The sequence below is a fragment of the Canis lupus genome, chromosome 37 (assembly GCF_048164855.1).
Source record: "Canis lupus baileyi chromosome 37, mCanLup2.hap1, whole genome shotgun sequence".
Lineage (NCBI taxonomy): Eukaryota > Metazoa > Chordata > Mammalia > Carnivora > Canidae > Canis > Canis lupus.
Genome location: NC_132874.1, coordinates 4318688 through 4341585, shown reverse-complemented (window position 1 = coordinate 4341585; position 22898 = coordinate 4318688). Strand labels below are relative to the sequence as shown.

Below are 22898 nucleotides of genomic sequence, written 5' to 3'. Positions count from 1 at the left end.
CCCTGCCTGGAACCATAATCTACGATGTGCTTCCTAAGAAGCACAGACTCATTTCTTGTGCTACAGGCTTTACTTTTCTCAATTTTGCCTCTTGATTACACTTTTAAGTTTTTCTTTTCAACAGTGTATTTATACTTTTCATTTCAGCATTTTCAGAGGAAAGAGGAAAAAAGCACAGCAATTCTATCCTCATGTCACATTAACCCAGCCCCTACCAGATGTTCTATTAGTTAGAGTTCACAAACTCTTGTGAATACAGTACCAAGTGCCATCAAGTATCAGAGAGAGAAAAGCGGGAAGGAAATCAAGTATAGAGCAGTATTTCTCCAACAGCAATGGCATCCCTGCCCCTTGAACTTCCTTCAGGGTATTAAAAATCGCGTCTTGTGTACAATGTGTCCTTTCCCTACTAGATTGAAATCCAAGGGGATGAGATTAGAATTAGTTGATTTTCAAACTCTGCCCTAGGGAACCCTGAAAGCTCCACAGCTGCCAGAAGGGCCACCAGTGTGAAGACAGTAGGACTAGCTCCAGGGCCCCTCCACCTCCAGCCATAATTTCTGCACAAAAAAAAAGAAAAAGAAAATGACCGGGGTGGTCTCTTATTTCACGTTATCTCAAGAAGTGTTTCAAATAGTACTTTGAATATAACACAAGCCCAATAAATGTCAGTTGCTTGTTGTGTATCTGTCATATGCACCTGCTGTCTTCCTATAATCACAATATACTGTGTCTAAGGACGGCTACATAGAACAAAATGTTACACGATAAACTGAATTCTTAGTCATTTGAGAAGTAAACAGTCCTTTGGAAATGGTTAATTTTTAATGTGTAATTTATAATTTATATGTATCTTCTTTTTCATAGACTTGATATGCTTAAAATGTACCTGAACTAGTACTTTAGGAAGAGTGAAAACAACACACACTGCCATTATAAGAGAGATGAGTCAAATAAGATTCAATCTCTTTCTGGGTAACTGCTTTGCTCTGGTATTTGCATAGTTTTTAAAATCCCTAACTCAGGACACCTGGGTGGCTCAGCAGCTGAGCATCTGCCTTCAGTTCATGGCATGATCCCAGATCCCAGGTTCAGGGATCGAGTCCCACATCGGGCTCCCTGCAAGAAGTCTGCTTCTCCCTCTGCCTGTGTCTCTGCCTCTGTCTCTCTCTGTCTCTCATAAATAAGTAAATAAAATCTTTTAAAAAAATAATAAAATGAAATAAAATAAAATAAAATCCCTAACTCGCCATGTATCAGGCACTTGCTCCTTTGCAATTCCACAAGCTTAGATTCCCGTCAATACATTCTGGGGAAACTTGCACTTCAAATTATATAACCTTGATCTTGACTGAGGCTCAATTCTTATAAAAGGCTTATTTTTAAAAGTTAAACTTACAGAATGGAAAGGTAGGTCATCCATTCATTTCCGTAAAACAGTTTTAGGTTATGACACTGAAGGAAAACCTAGACTACTGGAAGGGTACATACTGGATCTGACTACCTAGGTCCCACATAGGATTTACACTTTGATTTCATGCAGTGAATTTTCATCGAAGGCAGCCATCACAAAGAACTTCGTGAAGTCTACTATTGCAGTCACCATATAAATGACAATGTGTTTTCCATATGACACCAGCAGATAAACCATTTGGCTTCCTTTCAGAAAGTAAAAGTGTGTTTGTATAGGCATGTATGTGTGTGTCTGTTTCCTTGAGAAGTTCATTTTGTTTCCTTACTGAGGGACAAGGAATCATGTAATTGACTGAATTTTTTTTCTAATTTTAGCTACAAACAACTTCAGAATATAAACTGCCACTAAATTTCAGTGACTGTGGAGAACTGCAGATGGGGAATTTATTGACTACAACTATGAGTCCCTCATCTTGAGGAAAGATGAAGTGGAAGACACGTTGGGTGTTTTCATTTAGATGTTAAGGATGGTTTTTGTATGAGCCAGAATAACAGATTACAGAGAACTCTGTACTGGTTATTGAAACCTGGCCACAAGAACTTGTTCGCATTTTAACGTTACTAAATTTGATCCCCCTCTAAGCAAAATAAAACAGATGAAGCAATAATAAATCATCAAGAGAACCCCACTCATGAGACCGGGCATCAGGAATAATGATAGCAAAGCCTACTTGAGAGGTTACAGCCTGAGGGAGGTGGGCCCTGGCCAAAGAGATAGACAGGAAGGAAGGGCATATGTGGTTAGTGGGGATGCTGTGCAGTTCACCCTGCCCCTCACACTGTGACACTGAACTTGAGCCTATTTATCAGTCCCTAATTTAATCATCTCTCCTCTGGAAGAATGCCTGCACATTGAGAATATCCTGCTGCAGGAACCCTGGTGGAAAAGCAAGCTAGGAAGGAGGCTTTACCACGTATTTCCTTACCCTCTATGTATAATAAGTAGAACCACGTTATTAAGTTCTGGTGCATCAAATGCTTAATTTGGCTAATCCATTTAACACAGACTACACAAGTCAAACTAACATCTCCAAAGACGTCACCTGTGACAGAGGTGACGTTCTTTCTTTCATGTCTAGGTCTCATGGCCTTGATGCTCCTTTCTTGTCTGTACCTTTCCTGATCTTAATGTATTTGCATTTGTTTATATTTGTTATATACATTCTTAGGACCTCTGCAAACTTTGTAGAATGAGATTAGGATGGATGGATGGGTAGGTGGGTGGATGAGTGGGTGGATGGGTGAAATGGGTAGATGAGTGGGTAGATGGGTGGATGAGGGGATGGGTGGGTAGATTGGTGGGTGAGGGGATGGGTGGATGGATGAGTGAGCAGTAAATGAGTGAGTGGATAGATGGGTGGGTGGGTAAGGGGATGGGTGGGTGAGTGGGTGGCAGGGGGGATGAGTGGGTAGATGAGTAGGTAGATGAGTGGATGGGTGGGTGAAATGGATGGATGAGTAGATGGATGGGTAGATGAGTGGGTGGGTGAGTGGATAGATAGGCGGATGAATGGGTGAATAGACAGATGGATGAGTAGGTGGATGACAGGACAGACGCATGGATTCTGATAGATGGATGACAATACTTATTAATGGACTGAAATAACATAGTCGAGTAAATGGTATTGAGTCCTTCTCTGCTCAACAGTAAGTGGTTTCAAAGAAAGACTTAAGAAAGTCTTAAGTGCTTGAATAATTTGCTAAGTGCCTGGGCATGCACACCACACACACATTCGAGCATGAACACCAGGGAGCAAAAGCAATAGAATTACCTCATTTTGTCCAGTGCCAGCTCCTTGAGACTTGACATCCTCGTCCACTGCCTCCTGAAGCTCAGTAGTAACCTGATCCAGCTCCTCCCCATTTTCTTCATCGGTGCCTCCATTACCTCGGGTGGGACCTGCAGGCTCCTCCCTGTGGTCCGGGACCTCCTCCACCTCCTCAGAGGCTTCTGTAGCCTCCAGATCTCCTCCTTCTTCAACTTCACCATTCATTCCCGAAAAGTCTTCTTTCTGCTCTGCATCCTTGTTTGCTTTCTCTCCATCTTCTTCCTCATCTACTATTTCTGCTGGTCTCTGGTGGGTCAGAATGAATAACAGATGAAAGCAAGCAGCGCAACAGAGATTCTGCACTGCACATTAGAATGATGTAATAATTACTAAACCACAGTCAGGTAAAACTTCCTTACATGTGCATAGCAGTCTGCAGTAGAGAACGTGCTAACTCTCATTGAATATCTACTAAACGCCACTCTTCACCACGATTTCCTCATTGGCTCCTCACCACAATCCTGTGAGGTTAGTATTATTCCCCTATTACAGGTGAGAAAACTAAGGTACAAAGAGACCAAGTATCTAGCCCAAGATCCTACTGTACATAAGTGGAAGAGCCAGATCTGGGATGAAGCATGTACCTCCAGTGCTTAGAAGCCCCTGGGGCAGAAAGGAAGCCAGACTGCAGGGTCCTTGGCCAATATCTAGTGGAGTGTCCCACCCTGAGGAGGAGGTTTAAAAAAAAAAAGACAAAAAGTCCTGCGGAGATGTCATCATCCTTACCACAACTGCCTGGTGTGTATTTACGTCTCTAAGTACAGAAAGAGGGCGATGGTGGTAGTACCAGGATGGGAACCCAAGTCATCTAGCACCAGATGTGGACCACTTCCTACACAATGCCTGGGAGTTCATGGTGTATCTCAAAACACAAAAACGATCGTGCAGATCTAAGGCCAAGAAACTATATGTTCTTTCTATAAAAACAATAAGTGCTCAGGAATTTATAAGCTCCAATTAGGCATTTCACAGTTATTTGGATACATGTAAAGCTGCTTTAAAAGACACAAGGGGCTGACTTCCAGAGCCAAGACTTTGGAGACCCAGGTTCAAGCACTGGCCATCCATCAGCTAACTCTGTGAGCACCAGAGTCCCCACTTATAAAAGGAGAATATAATAAAACACCCAGGGGGAATAAATGAGAGAAGTTATATGCATGCCTACCACAGTACCTGGCACATCACATCCTAAGAAAACATTAGAGTCGCTCCCCATCTGTCTGATACACTCTCTCCTAGAATCCTCAGGTTTTTCATTGCCTCCAATAAAATAACAGCTTTTCTTTTAAAGTGTAGGAAAGAACAGGACTTGTTCTAAATTAGGACTCTAGCCCTGCCTCTTTCTGGTTGACAGTAGACAGGTCACCTAGTCCTCCAGCATCTATAAAAGGAGGGTCTGAGATGCAATTACCCCTGCCCCCCCCCCCCCTTGTAGCTCTGGAAATCCATTCTCCTCAAGCTGCACAAATGCTTGTTATGAGGTCTTCATGGTCTTCTTGTAAAATTAACATAATACTCTCCATTTTGGAAGTAAAGGGAAAACAAACAAAGTAGACTGAAAGTTCAGGGCAAAACTCGACACATTATTTTGAAGTGGAAAATGTTGAACCATGAAAGCTTATATTCTGCTCAAAGTAGAGTCTCAGTTTTGACCGCATGATTATCAAAGACATACTTTAAAAAAATGAAAGAAAAAAATCAGTTGCTCTTAAGATATTCCAATAACCGTGGTGTTTTGTCTTCTCACAGCTTAAATAATAGTACAGTGTGGCTCTGTCTTTCACATTTCCACTCAGATGCTTATGCCCCATGTCGAAAGGCATGGGGCCCCCAACACCCCTAAGCTTGCTGCCCAGGGCGAGGCCCCTAGGAAGGCCAGAAATGGGCATGTATGTGTGTGGATGAATCTGCCAGATGGTGCTAAGAGAAAAGACAAAGATTTATGGCATGGAACCCCACAATGCTTGGCAAGGATTTCCAGCTTTTATGTATAAGACCTAACTGAAGGCGAAAAAAACTTCCAATCCTGAAGAGGCAAAACAGTATGCTCCCATCTCCTAAGCCCTATCCCACTCTCTCTGTACAGAGAACACTCATGGCAAAGCAATGAGGCAGACACGCTTCGAGCAATGGGCAATGGAAGAGTCTGGTAAGTGAGAGGGTGGGCACTGTCATTATGAAAGCAGAAGAGAGGAAATGTCAGAGAGGGGACTCGAGGTGAGGAAGAGCTAGAAGAAGGAGCCAACTCAGAGAATCACGGTGGGTGGCTTCCCACTCAAGAGGTCAAGAAAACGCTGAAGGGTTTCGAACCCAGACCCAGAAGCTCCTTTCTTAGTGACTCAGAAGGATGTGTGACCCTAAAAAGACATCTGGAGGGATCTGTCACCATAACCCTCATGACTGGGCCTGGAGACCCACCTGGGCTGAACAATAGTCTAGACGCTGGACATTCAGAGACAGATATGACAGAGTCTCGAATCAGGGAGCTCAGAGCAGCGCAGTCACAGGGCACAGTATAATACAGCATGAGGTGAGAAGTGCCCAGAACATGGGTCAGGAAAGGGACCTTTCACAGTGGGGGTGGCAGCCTGCCATCAGGTCTCCAGGCTCTGGTCACCGTGACCAATGCAACACCGCGTGAACACTGCTTGTGGGTGGAGAACACAGTGCAGCACACGTCTCCCGTCCATGCTGAGTGTCATGCTCTGTGCTCATCCATTTATCATTCCTGAAACCCTCACAACAACCCTGCAAAGTACACTTCTTATATCTCTTACCCACATAAGGAAGATGAGAAACCACTCAACGCTTCAGCAGTGGTCACCAAGTAGGGCTAGGATTTGAACCCAAGGCAGTATTTTTTTTAAAATATTTTATTTATTTATTCATGAGAGACACAGAGAGACAGGCAGAGACAGAGGGAGAAGCAGGCTCCATGCAGGGAGCCCGATGTGGGACTCGATCCCAGGATCACGGGATCACACCCTGAACTGAAGGCAGATGCTCAATCGCTGAGCCACCCAGGCATCCCAAAGATTTTATTTATTTATTCATGAGAGACACAGAGAGGTAGAGACACCAGCAGAGGGAGAAGTAGGTTCCCTGCGGGGAGCCCAACATGGGACTCGATCCCGGGTCTCCAGAATCACACCCTGGGCTGAAGGCCGCACTAAACAGCTAAGCCACCCGGGCTGCCCCCCAAGGCAATATTTTGCCAAGTCCTGCTATTCTTCCTCAAACAATGGGAGAAGCTGCTATTTCACATAGTCACTACCGTGTTTTCAACAGCCAGAAAATGTGACTCTGCAAGAGGCAACATCGCTTTTAATGTTTAAAGAATGACCGACCTGAGAACAAAAACATTTCTGGATCTCTATTAAAGACTTTTGGTGTGATCTAGGAGGGAACATTATAAAGATTGTTAGGCAGAGTCCCTGAAGCATTACATACAAAAATCCAAAAATACTACAGCACTAATGGCCAACAAGAGCACATTTCTTTTTAAATTATTTCTGAGAACTGGATAATTGTCTATCACCCTCCTAGAAATCATTAAGGTACCTTAACTTGCCCATTTGGTTTTGATTTGAAAGAGAAATTATACAGAATTTTATAATAAAAGCATTTAATAATAATAACAGAGAAAACCCAAAATTTATGGTGATCATTTAGGAATCTAGATCTGTTCCTTCTCTCTGAGAATACAAGAGCTTGCTGAAGTCTGTTAAGGTGACTTCTTTTTTTTTTTAATTCTTTTTTTTTTAAAGATCTTATTTATTTATTTGAGAGAGAGTGTGTGTGCGCGTGCACATGAGTAGGGGTGGGGCAGCAGGCAGAGGCAAGGGTTGAAGCAGACTCCCCACTGAGCAGGGAGTCCGAAGCGGGGCTCCATCCCAGGACCCTGAGATCATTACCTGAGCCGAAGGCAGATGCTCAACAGACTGAGCCACCCAGGTGCCCCAAGGTGACTACTTCTGTGTCAACAGGAAAAGTCTGTTTTCCCTTCATGAAATCTAGATTTATACCAAAAGGTGGCAAAACGAGTGTGAGTTAGTTCTTAGTTCTTAGTTTTGTGTTTCTCCTCTTCCTCACTACCAATTTCCAAAAACATATACATTTTTTTTTCTTCTTTTCATGCAAGCAACTGGGACAAACTCTAACCTCTCTCCAAGGAAGGAGACACCCAGTCCTGAATTCAGGCCCTGTTCTTCCACCATCACTTGTGGAGGCCGAGAAAAATTAAGGCCATCCCACCTCATGTTTAGCATTAGCACAAGTACAGCCATCTTAGGCCCCTGTGAATAGGAGCTGAACTTTATGGGAAAAACTGCAGAATGTCCTCAATGTCCTTGGCAGGTAATCCCATATCAGAAAGACAACAGAGCTCAGAATTGCCCTCGGCAGAGAATCCCATATCAGAAAGACAACAGAGCCCACACCCATGGTAGAAAGTCCCATATTAAAATAAGAACAGAGCTCAATGCCCTTGAAAGCCCCACATCAGAATGTAAACAGGACTTGGAGAAATTCTTCCACCCCTTCTGAAAATCCCCTAGACCAGCCTATAAAAAACCCAGCTGTAACCCACTTCGAGGTCCAAGTCCCTGCTCCGCTGTGTCGAGTATACTTGGACCCAAGCTCGAGCTTGCTAATAAATATGCGCTTGCATCGGTGTCAGCTCCTTGGTGGTTTCTCGGATTCGCAATCTTGGGCACAACACACTAGCACCACTGCTAACACCTAGTATTACACCTCCCATCCCATTACTTCTATTAGACTTTCCCAACATGGCTATTTTACCGTCTTCACATGAAGCCACATCTGGTTAGTGCAACTTTACGAAATGCAACATAGAGGTGCTGCACTACCAAATGGATCAGTTTAAATAAGACAGTAACATGAGTTAAAAGGTTTTTAATCCTCGAAAATATCCACAGTGTAGAACACAATTTATTATTACTATGACACTACAACTCAGGCCAGGAAAAAAAAAAATTCTGCTCTGACATATCTGTAATGAATAAATGAAAAGCAATGTGCTTTTTGGTGTAATCTCCTTTGAAGCAGGCATTAAATTATTAAGGATGTTTCCAGTGCATACATCAATCAAATCGTCCCCGGAAGGAACACCGGGTTTCACACCCATTCACACACACACACACACACACACACACACACACACACACAGATAAAATCTATACCATGGTGAAGGCCTGCAGAGAAGCAAAAGAATGCTCATTCCACAGTAGGGTGGGGGTCCCTGGGGGGAGGAAGCTGTCCTTCAGGACAATGAGGAAGAAAGGAGGCAAAGTCAGCTCTGCTCACTTCCTCAATCCTTTCCCTCCTTCTCTTGCTGTAGAGAAACTCTCCGGGACTCCAATGACCCTCACACAACAGTGGCCTGATGTTCGGCCCTGGCAGTGGGACACCCACAAAGGAGAGTTTACTCGGGTGAATGTCCTTCTTAGAAGGCCTTGGGATGTCATCTAACAGCTAGTACAGCTCTTCCCTGGGGGGCAGGCTGTGAGTTAGACAGCTCTGCACAAAGCCACAGAAAGTCACATATTGGAGGATTTCATTTCTGTGAAGCATTCAGAATGGGTCAACCTAAAGAGACAGATACCAGATTCGTGGTTGCCAGGCATGGGGAGAGGGGAGAATGGGAAAGTTCACTTAATAGGCATGAGGTTTTGGGGCACCTGGGTGGCTCAGTTGGTTGAGCGTCCAACTCTTGGGTTTCAACTCAGGTCATGATCTCAGGGTCCTGGAATGGAGCCCCACATCCGGCTCTGTGCTCAGTGGGGAGTCTGCTTCTTCCTCCCCCTGCTTGCACACTCTGTTTCTGTCTGTCTCAAATAAGTAAATACATCTTTTTTAAAAATAGGCATGGGGTTTCCTTTTGGGGAGATGGAAAATGATCTGGAACTAGACAGAGGTAACAGCTGAACAACATCATGAATGTTCTAAAGGCCACAGATCTGTATATTTAAGAACGGTTAATGTTCAGTTGTATGTTAGGAGAATCTTCAATTTCTTTTTTTTTTTCTTTTAGAAAGAGAGAGAGAACAAGCTGGAAGGGAGATACAGAGGGAAAGGGAAAGAGAATCTTAGGCAGGTTCTATACCCAGCACAGAGTCCAACACGGAGCTCAATCCCACGACCCTGAGATCATGACCTAAGCTGAAATCAAGAGTTGGATGCCCAACCAAGCCACCCAGGTGCTCCTCTTGCTTCAATTTTTAAAGGAATCATATGCCCCAACTCCTGACCACCAGGGAGAGCTATGTGGCCGGCTCTGTGTGGCCACCTAACTGAGGAACCAACTTCTGGTTATCTTCCCTGCTTTATTCTGCAATCACACTCTAGGCAGGCATCTCTCTTGTCTCAGGTGTAAAAAGCTTCCCTTCCCAAAAATCAGGTGACTGGTAGTAGGAAGTCATTGGTGGTGCTGAATGAATGAACAAACAGATCTGAGACTAGCAGCTTACTTAGAAACATAGAAAGTGCTAGAAAAATATTCCTAGTCCCCTGACTCCCTCCAAAAAATCTTTACAACTATTTAAAATCCCCACGGAGTTCTTAGCCTCTGTCCACTTAGCTGGACCTGCCTGACTGCCGGGGACACGGTCACAGTCAGAGTTAGCCAGGCACCAGCGTTTAGTCACTGAGCAAGGCTCAGGTACACAGAGCCCACGTTCCACTCCCACCTCAAAGAACCATACAAAGATCCTGATAACGTTTAATAATTTAGATAGAGAGGGGTAGACACAACAGCCAAAGGAGGGGCTGGGCAGTATGGGGAGGAAGGCGCAGGTATCCCAAAGGAAAAGAAAAGACTAAGAAATGGTAATTCATCTTGAGGGAGGTGAGGAAGAAGGAAGAGAAACAGGAAGGGAAAAAAAAAACCTTTTCCCCAGGTCCCATCACAGGTCCTTCCTGCAGCTAAGGAAGCAGAGCACCCATGCAGATCTCGCCCCTTAACCTGGCAGGAGCCAGTTCTCAGGTGATCCTGAGAGATGGTGTTCCTACCTGAGCAACAGCACGGGGGTCTCCTGCACACGACCTGTGACTGCTGATGTTTGCTGCAGTGGTGGCATCGACAGGCAATGTCAAATACACACTGTGCAGGGTGAGGCAGCTGCGACTTGCTTCAGGCCAGCAAAGTACCCTAGTACCAATGAAGTCAGCACACCTGGCCTGAGTCCCCTCTGGAACTGGAGGATGATCACAACAACCTCACAGGATTGTAGTAGGAACAAATAGGACCATGCACAGAAAAGACCACTGTAAACGTAACAAGCTACATCTGTGTTTATTACTGGCATCACTCCACTTTTCTTGCCATTGGATGGAAGGATTCTAGGGGTTGTCTGATGAAAAAGCCAAGCACAGGGTTTACACTAATGAACTTGTGTTCTGGTGGGCCACTCAGAGCAATCTCCCTTCCAAATCTCATTCCCACAAAAACAAAAAACAAAAAACAAAAAACAAAAAACAAAAAAGTCATAGAAGACACTTAGCGACAGTCTTGCCCTTATGGGTAAATACAGTTAAAATGCAGGCTGATGTTGGGGCCCCTGGGTGGCTCAATTGGTTAAGTGGTCGGCTCTTGATTTCCATTCAGGTCATGTTGGGGGTCCTGGGATGGAGCCCCATGTCAGGTTCCATGCTCAGTGGGGTGTCTGCTTGAGATGCTGTCTGCCCCTCTACCCCCCTGTGCTCGTTCTCACTCTCTTTCTCTCTCTCAAATAAATAAATCTTTTTAAAAAATGCAAACTGATATTTAAAACTCTGGTCCACTGAGATTGTCCACCCCACAGGGAGCCTGATATGGGACTCGATCCCAGGACCCCAGGATCAGGACCTGAGCCATAGGCAGATGCTCAACCACTGAGTCACCCAGGCATCCCTGAATATTGGTCTTTTCATGTACTAGGCAGATGCTGCCTCTGCCTAAACAAACCCCACGTTCTCACTGTTTGGGGCTGAACTGTGTCCCCTCAAAATTTACATGCTGAAGACCTAACCTCTGACAAGGTGACTGTATTTGGAGTTGGAGCCTTTAAAGAGGTAATTAACTTGAAATGAGGTCCACAGGGTGGGCTCTGGTCCAACATGACTGATCCTTACAAGAGATTAGGACACAGACAGGTACAGAGTGAAGACTATGTGAAGACTTGGGGAGAAGACATCCATCCACCAGCTGAAGAGAGAGCATGCAGAAGAAACCAACCCGCCAACACCATCTCAGACTCCCAGCCTCCAGAATGGGGGACCCCGTAAATGTCTACTGCAGAAGCCACCCAGCTGGGGTACTTTGTTTCACAGCTGGGCAGACCACTACGCTCACCAAGACCACCTTACCTCCATTTTCTCCTCAGCTCCACAGGCGTTCATGTTCATATTCATATTCTTCCCTCTCTCTCCCTCCTTCTCCCCTCCACACTGTTTCCTTTAAAAGTCCCTCAGCACAAACTAGAGATGTTGGGCTCCTCATGAAGGGAAGAGGGCTGGCTGGATGTGGCAGGGTAGGGAGGACAAACCCAGACCTTCCCAGACATAAGTACTCGGGGGGCTGGGGAACAGGGGAGAATGAATGCCCTCTGTGGAAAAGGCTGAAAGGAGCCCTGGCCTGTCCCCTGCACCACGCTATTAACTCATTCTGTTCTCTCTATCTTCACCTGCAATGCTCTTCCTTTCACCATGCCTTACCTGTGCTCTCATGACACCTGCCAGATTCCAACAGTACACTCTACTTACCGTGTGCGATTATACACTATTTATGTGATACACAAAGTTGCTATCAAGTAGATGCCTTGAAAGATATTTGGAATGATTATGAAATAATGGGGAAATATCAGTCTTGGCTCTGCAGAGGCCCTCTGGAAGTTTCTAGAAGCAAGAGCGCTTCCTTATTCACCTTTGTATCCACTGCCACATTTACCATGGTATTACATACCACTGTCTTGAATTAAACACAAATATGCTTCCTACAGGTAAAAACCAGCACAATATGTGCCTTTGGGAAGGGACAGATGATGGTAACAAGGCTCATATTTACTGGGCACTCTCCAGGTATGAAGAAATAAACCACTTTGGGAAGGGACAGATGATGGTGACAAGGCTCGTATTTACAGGGTACTCTCCAGGTATGGTCAGAAATAAACCACCACTTTGGGAAGGTTTTTTTTTTTAATATTTTATTTATTTATTCATGAGAGACACCAAGAGAGAGACAGAGACACAGGCAGAGGGAGAAGCAGGCTTGTTGTGGGGAGCCAGATGCAGGACTTGATCCCTGCACCCCAGGATCACGACCTGAGCCCAAAACAGACACTCAACCACTGAGCCATCCCTCCAGAAAGCACTTTTGGTTAAAATTTATAATTGTAAATAGACTTGAAATAGTGCCTCTTTAAATAAAAATAGTATTTTTTATGTTTAAAAAAATATCAATTTTATTGAAAGCTGGGAGAAAATAGACTTGACTATCAACAGAGTGTTGCTTAGCCATAAAGACAATTCTGCAAGATTTATTCTGATGACATTACCCTGTTCATTAAGAGTCACGTAATAAAAAGGAGACAGCATTTCATTGCAAAGGCAACAATATCAGGAAGATACTTCACCTATACTTCAAGTCTTCTCCCCTGACATTTACCTCAAATTTTAGCCAACTAACTAAAATTTAAGAGAACTAGTTTTTGAGTAGGAATTGTTCCTCCAAACATTACATCCATCCTAAAATCTCAGGACTAGCCGATTCCTATGAATAACTGTGGAATCCTACGTCCTGTATAAAGCACAATTTCCATGCTTCACAGGAATCAAGGAAGGGTATTCATTATACCCTCTCCAAGACACTCACTAAACCAACGTACATAATAATGCAACAAGGATCACAGAAGTCATTTAAATGGTTCCAGCCTCAAGGCCCTTCTGACCTCAACATCCCCAAAGCAGCTACAATAACAGACACGTTACACACACGTGTACAACTACACATAGTATGTACCCTTAAACAGAGAAGTTTTTATAAGAAAGCCAAGAACTTTTACCTTTCAAAAAGCACATTACTTAGGGGCACCTGGGTGGCTCAGTCGGTTGAGTATAGGACTCTTGGTTTGGGCTCAGGTCATGATCCCAGGGTTGTGAGATCAAGTCTCTGCATCGGGCTCCATGCTCAGCAAGGAGTCTGCTTAAGATTCCCCTTCTCGGGATCCCTGGGTGGCTCAATGGTTTAGCGCCTGCCTTTGCCCTGGGGCACGATCCTGGAGCCCCAGGATCGAGTCCCACGTCGGGCTCCCGGCATGGAGCCTGCTTTCCCTCCTCCTGTGTCTCTGCCTCTCTCTCTCTCTCTCTCTCTCTCTCTGTCTATCATGAATAAATAAATAAATAAATCTTAAAAAAAAAAAAAAAAAAAAAGAAAGATTCCCCTTCTCAGGATGCCTGGGTGGCTCAGCAGTTGAGCATCTGCCTTCCCCTCCAGTCGTGATCCCAGGGTCCGGGATGGAGTCTCGCATTGGGCTCTTTTCGGGAAGCCTGCCTCTCCCTCTGCCTGTGTCTCTGCCTCTCTCTCTCTGTCTCTCATGAATAAATAAGTAAAATCTTAAAAATATATATATTCTCCTTTTTCCTTCTCCCTCTAACCTTTCCCCATCCTCCCTCTTAAAAAAAAAAAAAAAAAGCACATTATTTACCATAAGCAATTGCTCTTAAAAACTTCCACTAGAGGGGATCCCTGGGTGGCGCAGTGGTTTAGCGCCTGCCTTTGGCCCAGGGCGCGATCCTGGAGACCCGGGATCGAATCCCACGTCGGGCTCCCGGTGCATGGAGCCTGCTTCTCCCTCTGCCTGTGTCTCTGCCTCTCTCTCTTTCTCTCTCTCTCTGTGACTATCATAAATAAAAAATTTAAAAAAACCCAAAACTTCCACTAGAAATGTTCCATATTTCTCCTTAATACAACATCAGTGCTGGCATTCCAGATGTCTCTTGCCTGCACTGGCTTATATGCATTTCTTACTACTTATTTTGCAATGGGCAGCCTGAGATAATGGCTGATTTGTATGACAAGTCAGGAAAGGTCTGATAGTTATTAGCGCTTGCTGCGTCCTAGTGGGGACGGCTCAGGGGAAACCGTAAGTACTCAGGATTCCTAGAGAATGTGCGTGCGGGGACGAAGGTTAACTCAGGATTCCTGAGTGGTATGAAGAAGGAAGATGGAATATGGAAATTATATGGAAATGAGTCACAAAATGTCGAAAGCATCAATTACTTGGATGGTATTCTCAGACAGCTGGGGTTGCTCGAATGACTTGCACTTTAAACTCACATCACACCTCTGACAGCCGCAGCAGCACCGAAAATTAGAAATGGGGACGGCATCTAATCAGAGACCACAGCTGACATTCTGCCCACTTCAGAAGTGAATGTTAGTTTGTCTTATAGTTATGTCAAAATTCTCTGAGGAACAGACGTTAAAGGTTTAAGACTCTTGCTATCTCAGGTAACAGCACCAGCTAGAACTTTCTAGTTGAAGTATCCTCCCTAACCACAGGTCTCCTCCCTGAAGCACACCCTACCAGGAGTTGGAGATGAGCACCAAAACGACAACCTCAGATACCTCCTCTTCCTCTTCACATGTACCATTCACAAGCACATCTGCGCTTTGGGAAAGAGTGAGGGATTGTTTCTGGCTCTTCTGGAAGGAGATTATGTGGATTTCCCTGGCGTTGCAGATACAGAAGTCACCCTACTTGTTTTTAGTTCTGTTGCCATGGAAACTGAAAGTCATGTCCACCCCAAGAATGAGGTGTTTTGAAATAATCAGTTTCAATTTTTCATGATCGCAGTGGACTGCTTCCCCGTTTTCAGCTTTCATAGAGGGAAAAGAAAAAAATAATAAAAGGTTTAGATGTGGTTTGAAGTACCGTGACCTACACAGAAGGTGGCTATGTTCACCGATGTGACCCTGCAAGGACACAGCAGAGTGAGGCTCTGGCCAGCCACCTGCTGAGAGTGGCTCACCTGAGCCCATGGAGCTCCCCATGCTCCTGAGACACCCAGAGGGGAACACATACTACACGGAAAACTTATATTTAGATAGCTTGAGAATATTTTAGTCATCATTAGGGGAAAAAAAAATCTCCATTAAGTTCTCTCACTTTAGAAGTAAATGTTGATTTTCTCTTGCTTACATCAGAAATCCCTGAAGGCTATATTTTAATGTTTAATACCATTTCTGTCAAGTAAACACAAATCTACAAACGGGATGTCACAAACAGCCTTGTTGATGATGCACGGGGAAATCAAGAAGCCAGATCACCCCATCTTAACTCCTGCAGCTGTGCACGAGGCTTGCAGCAGCAAACGTGAACGTGATTCACAGAGAGGAGAGGACTTGAGAAGAAAGAATGGTGGAAATATTGTTTATACAATGATCCCTCTCACTTCAGTGAGGGCAGAGATAGCTGAGTCGCCCTCCACACAGATGGAATGTGTTGCTGTTTGTGGGAAAACTAGAAGTCCCTAATCTCCCCCACTGCCCTTCCTCAAGGTGTTCAAAGAGAGAGAGTTCCAAGCTAGAAGCTAGGAGCCCTGGGTGCCTGTGTGGACTCCCTCATCAACAGGCTGTGGCTCTGTGGGAAGATAGGGCTTCGTGTCTTTGATGGCAAAATAAGAAGTTTGCACCAGCATCTGTTTTTGTTTTTTTTTTAAGGTTTTGTTTATTTGACAGAAAGGGGGGAGCACAAGCAGGGGGAGGAGCAGAGAGAAAGGAAGAGGCAGACTCTCTGCTAAGCAGGGAGCCCACCCCCCCGCCTCCATACCAGGGTCCTGGGATCATGACCTGAGCTGAAGACAGATGCTTAACCAACTGAGCCACCCAAGTGCCTCAACTCCAGATTTTTTAATGGCGTATTCTTTATGTGTAATGATCACAAGCTCAAATGCCCCCAGATTCTGGGCAAATGACATAAGTGTATAATCCAGGACGGGTGTTTATAACATGATGTGCTGCGGTTTGGGATGCTGAAGAGTATCTGGGGTAGTAAGGAGATCCTGTAAGCCCCAAGCCAGCCAGAGAAGATTCTAAGAGATTTGGTCACAAACTGCCAGTTTCCATCACTAGCGGAAATTCTATAAAGACCGTTTATTTTCCCTGTGACGAATTAGTGTGGAAGTGGTTTCTGGTTAAACATGGCAAGTTGAACAAATGTGAGGGTTTTTTCTCCTCAGCTCCCTTCTGATGTCCCTCTAAACTGTCAATAGAGGCAATTTTTTTAAAAGAATGAACCGGTATGGGTACAGAAGCCTGGAGAGGAAATAAAAGCCACAAACTCCAAGAAACAGTAAAGCTAAAAGATATAGGGCCAGTAACAGCAGAACTGATACCATTAAAATTCGCTCCTGTGGGAGGAGAATCCAAGAAGCAAACCTCTGCATGCTGAAGGACCTATAGAAGGCTGAGGGACTGGCGGCACCATCTCTGTCTGGAAGAAGTGGTGTAAATAGGGGTCAGTGTGACTAAAAATAGGGGGACTGGCTTAGAGTCTTTAAAAGAAGCAGAAAGACTCCCCAGATCCACTCTTCCCCACCCACCCACCCCCGCCCTTGAGAAATACAGGAGGTTTCTTCTCTAAAGATGTTGAACTACAAGGGAGCTGGACTCAGTGCAGCTGAGAACAAGGGCACCTAGGACACCTATTGAAACCAAGAATAAATCTCTTTACCTAACACAAAATCCCAAGGTCCCCATCCCATGGTCATGCTGACATACTGGAAAGATTCCATTCAAAGAAAAGAGACAACCCAAAACAACAATGAAAAATGGAGGTCTGCCAATGAAATGGCAAAAACCAATCACCCTGCAGTGAACTCCCCCAACCTGAGGAGCTGTGCCCATAAGCATAGAGTTTCCCTAATGCTTCACCCTAAAATCTAACCAAACATACACCTTAAATTTATAAAATGTTACATGTCAGATATATTTCAATTAAAAAAAAAAAAATCTAACCAAGCAGCCAAAGAACACCTCTAACATGGAGACAGAGATCAAAACCTAGAAAGAAACAAAGAAACTCAAAAGAAACAGATAGTACAGGAAAAGAAAGTTTAAATTAGTAGATGAATCCTTGGAGATAATAAAGATATCCCATCCATAAAACAAGAATAGGATGCTATAAAAATGAATATTCAGAGAATATGAAAGAGCTCTTAGAAATTAAAAATATTATGACAAGAAAAAACAAGAGATGGAAGATAAATGCTGAGGATCTCTTATTTTAAAAGAAGTTGAAAAAATAGAAAAAATTATAGAGGTGGAACATAGGAGAGATAAGTGGAAGGTCAGTCTAAGAAGTCTCTCTCTCTTTCTCTCTCAAACAAATAAAATCTTAAAAAAAAAAAAAAAATCCCTCTCTGTACCAAGTCCAGTAAGGAAAAAGAGCTGCACCAAGGCACATAACTGGAAATTTTCAAAACAGCAGAAACAGGGATCCCTGGGTGGCGCAGTGGTTTGGCGCCTGCCTTTGGCCCAGGGCATGATCCTGGAGACCCGGGATCGAATCCCGCATCGGGCTCCCGGTGCATGGAGCCTGCTTCTCCCTCTGCCTGTGTCTCTGCCTCTCTCTCTCTGTGACTATCATAAATAAATAAAAATTAAAAAAAAAAAATTTTTAAAAAAGAAAACAAAACAAAACAAAACAAAACAAAACAAAAAAAAAAACAGCAGAAACAAAGAAAAAGAGCCTTAAAGCTTCCAAAGAGGGGAAAAAGGATTATTTACAAAGATTCAAGAAATAGAATGGCATCAAACTTCCCTTCTGCCCTTCTGGATGGAAAGGACAACTGAGTAGTGATTTCAAAATTCTCCAAGAAATCATTATCTCACCTAAAATTTTATACTTAGCCATCCTACTGTCAAGTTTTAGTAGAAAAAAAGACATGTTCAGGACACCTGGGTGGCTCAGTGGTTGAGCACCTGCTTTCAGCTCAGGTCGTGATCCTGGGGTCCTGGGATCAAGTACCTCATCAAGCTCCCCTCAGGGAGCCTGCTTTTCCTTCTGCCTATGTCTCTGTCTCTTTCTGTGTCTCTTGTGAATAAATAAAATCTTAAAAAAAAATAATAAAGGAAAAAGAAAAAGACATGTTCAGACCTGGAAAGCCCGAAACACCAGGTGCTTCCCATACAGCTGTTCCCAGGAGGCTACTTGGGTGAATTGCACAACAAATGAAGGTGTAACCAGAAAGAAGATGTGGAATCAAAGAAATAAGAGAGCCATCCCCTAAAGAAGTGAAGGAAATTCCCAAAATAATGGTAAAGAAAAAAAATACCAGGATAACTCTAAAAAGCAGATCTAGAGAATACCTAACCAGCCTGAGGCAAATGAATGACAGACGTGTCCGAGGAAAAGATGAAGTTGAAACGGTATCATCACTGCACACGCTTGCATAGAGTAAGAGGAAGTCAACTGCCTAGCAGAGTCTAGAAATGGCTTGGTAATAGCTACACAGAAAACTAAGCAAATGAATAAAAAAGACAAGTACTAAAATAGGAAGGAGGAGGAGAGTGGTACTCAGGAAATGTAACAAGAGTCCACTCTGTGGCTCAACTAACAATAATAAAGCTGACATGGTAAAAATGACATGCAGATTAAATACTGACTTAACCAAAAATCATCACAAAATCAGAGTGGAGAGAACTGAGAGGGTCGTGTGTGCGAGCGCACGGGCATGTGGCCTTACTGGTGGGTGGGAAGAGTAAGAGTTTTAAATAACCGTCTTCCAGGGGCATTAGAGATAACGTTAATCATATCTAAATCTGAAAACTAAAATCAAGAAACTTATTTTATTAAATTGGAGATATCACCTATTTAAAAGGATGTCCGTTATTTTATGTACCTCTTAGAATAAGAGGGGAAAAAGCCAATTAAACGATGACATGCAATCACTTTTAAGATCCGAAGATTTTGGGATCCCTGGGTGACTCCAGCTTAGTGCCCGCCTTCAGCCCAGGGCGTGGTCCTGGAATCCCAGGATCGAGTCCCACATCGGGCTCCCTGTGTGGAGCCTGCTACTCCCTCTGCCTGTGTCTCTGCTTCTCTATCTCTCTGTCTCTCATGAATAAATAAATAAAATCTTAAAAAAAAAAAAAAATCCAAAGATTTCAGAGGTATTAAAATGGAAGAGAGGGAAGGCTGTATGGTTGACAAATATCATGGTGTATTCTACGAGAAAGAACGGAACTGGTTCGCATGGGTTATCTCTGTGGAACAGGAAACCAGGTGAGAAGGGGTGAGGCATGCCATTGCTACCTTTGCTGTAATTGTTGTTAAATTCTAAAAAAGATTATATGTGTAACTTTATTAATGGTTAATGATATTTTAAATAAACAAGAAGTGTATATATCACAATCTCCAATTAAAAAAAAAAAGCTTTCACTGCTCCAGTGTTCATGATATAGCTAAAATGTTATTTAGGGGGATCCCTGGGTGGCGCAGCGGTTTGGCGCCTGCCTTTGGCCCAGGGCGCGATCCTGGAGACCCAGGATCGAATCCCACATCGGGCTCCCGGTGCATGGAGCCTGCTTCTGTCTCTGCCTCTCTCTCTTTCTCTCTCTGTGACTATCATAAATAAATAAATAAATAAATAAATAAATAAATAAATAAATAAATAAATAAATATTAAAAAAAAATAAAATAAAATGTTATTTAATGAAACTACTTAGCATAAAAAAATCTTGTAATTCTCATTATTTTACTATTTAAAATTAACTGCAAATGGATGAGGAGAGCTATAAAATAATCTGAAACCACTCAAAAGTGACTATCCCCATCTTCTGCCCTCTTTTACAATGTTACAAAATCCAAAATATAACTTGTTATTTGCCTATTTTATAGATATTTGATTACTTGGGTTTCTGAGATGATGGTGGGTTCTCCACTTGATCTTATTAGAGGCAGTTTACTTAACTCGGAGCAGGCTCATTTCTTACCTCCTTAGCTTGGAAAAGCATCAATTTATAAGTGCCACATGAGTCACCAGTGCCAGGATGTAACCACTTGCTCCACTGCTTAGGAGAAATCAGACTGATTGGGAGTGTGCATGCAAAAAAAATTAATTTTTAAAAGAGTACTTTATTCTTGTTAGACCTAAACTCTCTCCTGAGAAACAATATTTATTCTGGCCTCCTCAAATACATTTTTTAAAAAGTGCCATTCTTCAGTTTCCCATGGGTTTGGGAGTAGTATTAGATCCAAGATCATCTAAAAAATGACAAGAGTCTGAACATCGGGACAGAGCTGAGCCATGTTCTTAGCTACAATTAGTCCACATTTACATGCACTTAAACATACACACACCATGCAGCAGAGGCAAGCCCTATGGAAGGTCTGAAGTTTTACCCTACTTACAAGCTTACTCATTAGCCTGCCATGATTTCATGGACATGGCCAAAGACATGAGACTCCTGGGTCAGAGACAAAGAACTTTATTGCTCACAACAAGAGCAGTAGCCAGGATATCACCATGGAAAGAACCCAATCTTTTCTGAATACTTTTATTGTGCCAGAACATACGTAACATAACATTGGCAATTTTGACTAGTTTCTTCTTCAGATGGACGTATTTATTTATTTGAGAGACACAGAGAGAGAGTACGCATACAGGAGTGGGAAGGGCAGAGGGAGAGGAAGAGTGTCTTAAGAAGATTCCACGAACCCAACACAGGGTTCGATCCCAGGCCCTGAGATCACGACCAGAGCCAAAACCAAGAATCGGATCCTACACCGACTGTGCCACCCAGCTGCTCCCAATGTTGACTAGTTTTGAGCATATGGTTTGATGGCACCATATTTTTTATAATAGATACTAAATCTCCCTGACCTTTGCATCACAGGAAGACATTATCTTTATTATACCGGACAATAAACAAACCTGGCCTTTGCTCGACACCAGGGGTTCTCATCTCAGCAGTATTAGCATTTTGGACTGGATAATTTTTGGTTGTGAGGGCTGTCAAGCGCATTACAAGATATTTAGCAGCATCCTTGGCCACTTCGCACCAGATGCCAGGAGTACTCCCTCAGTTTTAACAATCAAAAATGTCCCCAGAAATTGCCAAACATCCCTTAGAGGCAAGACTGCCTCCAGTTGACAATGATTGTTCCAGAGGAAGTCACTACATCTGTCTTCCAAGCTAATTCAAACATCTTTGAAAAGACAGTCCAAAAAAGGAAAAAAAGAAAAGATAGTCCAGAACAAAGGCAACCTGTCTCTCTGCTCATAAGATATGCAGAAACACAAGGGGAGAATTGGCTCCTAGCAATATTTACCTCTAAAACTTGATCTGCTTTTCAGGCAGAGATAAATTACTTGGCCAATTACACATGATATTTATACATACACACACATACACATGCACGCATGCACACACACGCTTGTCCATGGCCCTCTGACTAAAGTCATAATATGAACCATTTGGATGAAAGGAAATCAGTCCAAAGAAGTTAACTAGGTATGGCCCAAAAGGGAGTGTATGCAAGTGTCATGTATAGCTGAGCCAAGTAGTATAGGATGACTACATTTTCCTTTCTTATGCAGGAATTTTTTCCTTCATTAATCTAATAATTGGCTTTTGGAGTTTTGTTTTTGTTTTTGTTTTTGTTTTTGTTGTTGTTGCATTTAATACTCTTTCCCTGGATCATTCATACACTTTGAAATTGGACAGACGTGCATTCAAAAACAAACTCCTCTATGTAATGGTACAATCCTGGACAAGCAATTCTACCTGCCATGAGCTCACGTGCCTTCTATATATAACATAGGGGTGATAAGACCTATGTTTCAGGGCTGTCAACACAATTACATGAGATAAAAGTGCCTGGGACGATGCCTGGCGCTTGGTAGGTACTTAGTAAAGGGTACCGACCGCTTCACAAAGAACACCATGAGAGTCCATCCTCAGAGTTGTTCTAACTATAATGGAGCTTTCCACGCATTTCTCCACACCTTAGGATATGGAGCTGCTTAGGATATGGAGCAAAAGCTCACCGGCCCATAGAGGGAATGACTCTAACACCTGACCCCCCTAAGTATGTCTTGCCAGCCACATGTGCTAGCCAATTCCAGCTCTATTATTAATAGGATCAAAGAAGAAAGGAATTCTGACCTTTTGTTACCCAGTTTTATTTCCTTCAAACCAACATCATTGTTGATGCTGCCTGGCTTCTACCAATCCGTTGACTCACTTTCTCTCCATACTTGTATTTTAATAAGCTAACCCTCCCCAGTCAGATAAGAAACGAAGCTCTGCACACACTTATCCCAGGCTGTTCTGGTAGTATCAGAGACCATTCCATCCGTCAGCTCCCCCACTTCCCTACAATACCAAACTTACAAGTAAAGAAATACCTAGCACAGATTTTGAAACATGTTAAGTGATTTTTAACAAAGAGATTTCTCTTTTGGTAATAATGGTAAGATTTTTCTCTCTTGATATCTGGCGTTTTGACTTTGGAATCCATTCGTCTTGTTTTGGGGCAGCTGTCAGGGGCTGAATAGACATGATGATTAGTCTTCTTTGTCTTAAAATATAAC

The 22898-nt window shown here is 43.3% G+C and overlaps 1 protein-coding gene across 1 annotated transcript in view; it reads right to left on the bottom strand.

Annotated features, from left to right (window-relative positions):
- The window catches only part of DCDC2 (doublecortin domain containing 2), a 162147-nt gene that overhangs the window by 5056 nt on the left and 134193 nt on the right, over positions 1-22898 (bottom strand). Inside the window, exon 9 of the mRNA XM_072814232.1 lies at positions 3246-3548. Within this exon, the coding sequence (XP_072670333.1) occupies positions 3246-3548 (303 nt within the window). The remainder of the gene's footprint in view (positions 1-3245; positions 3549-22898) is intronic.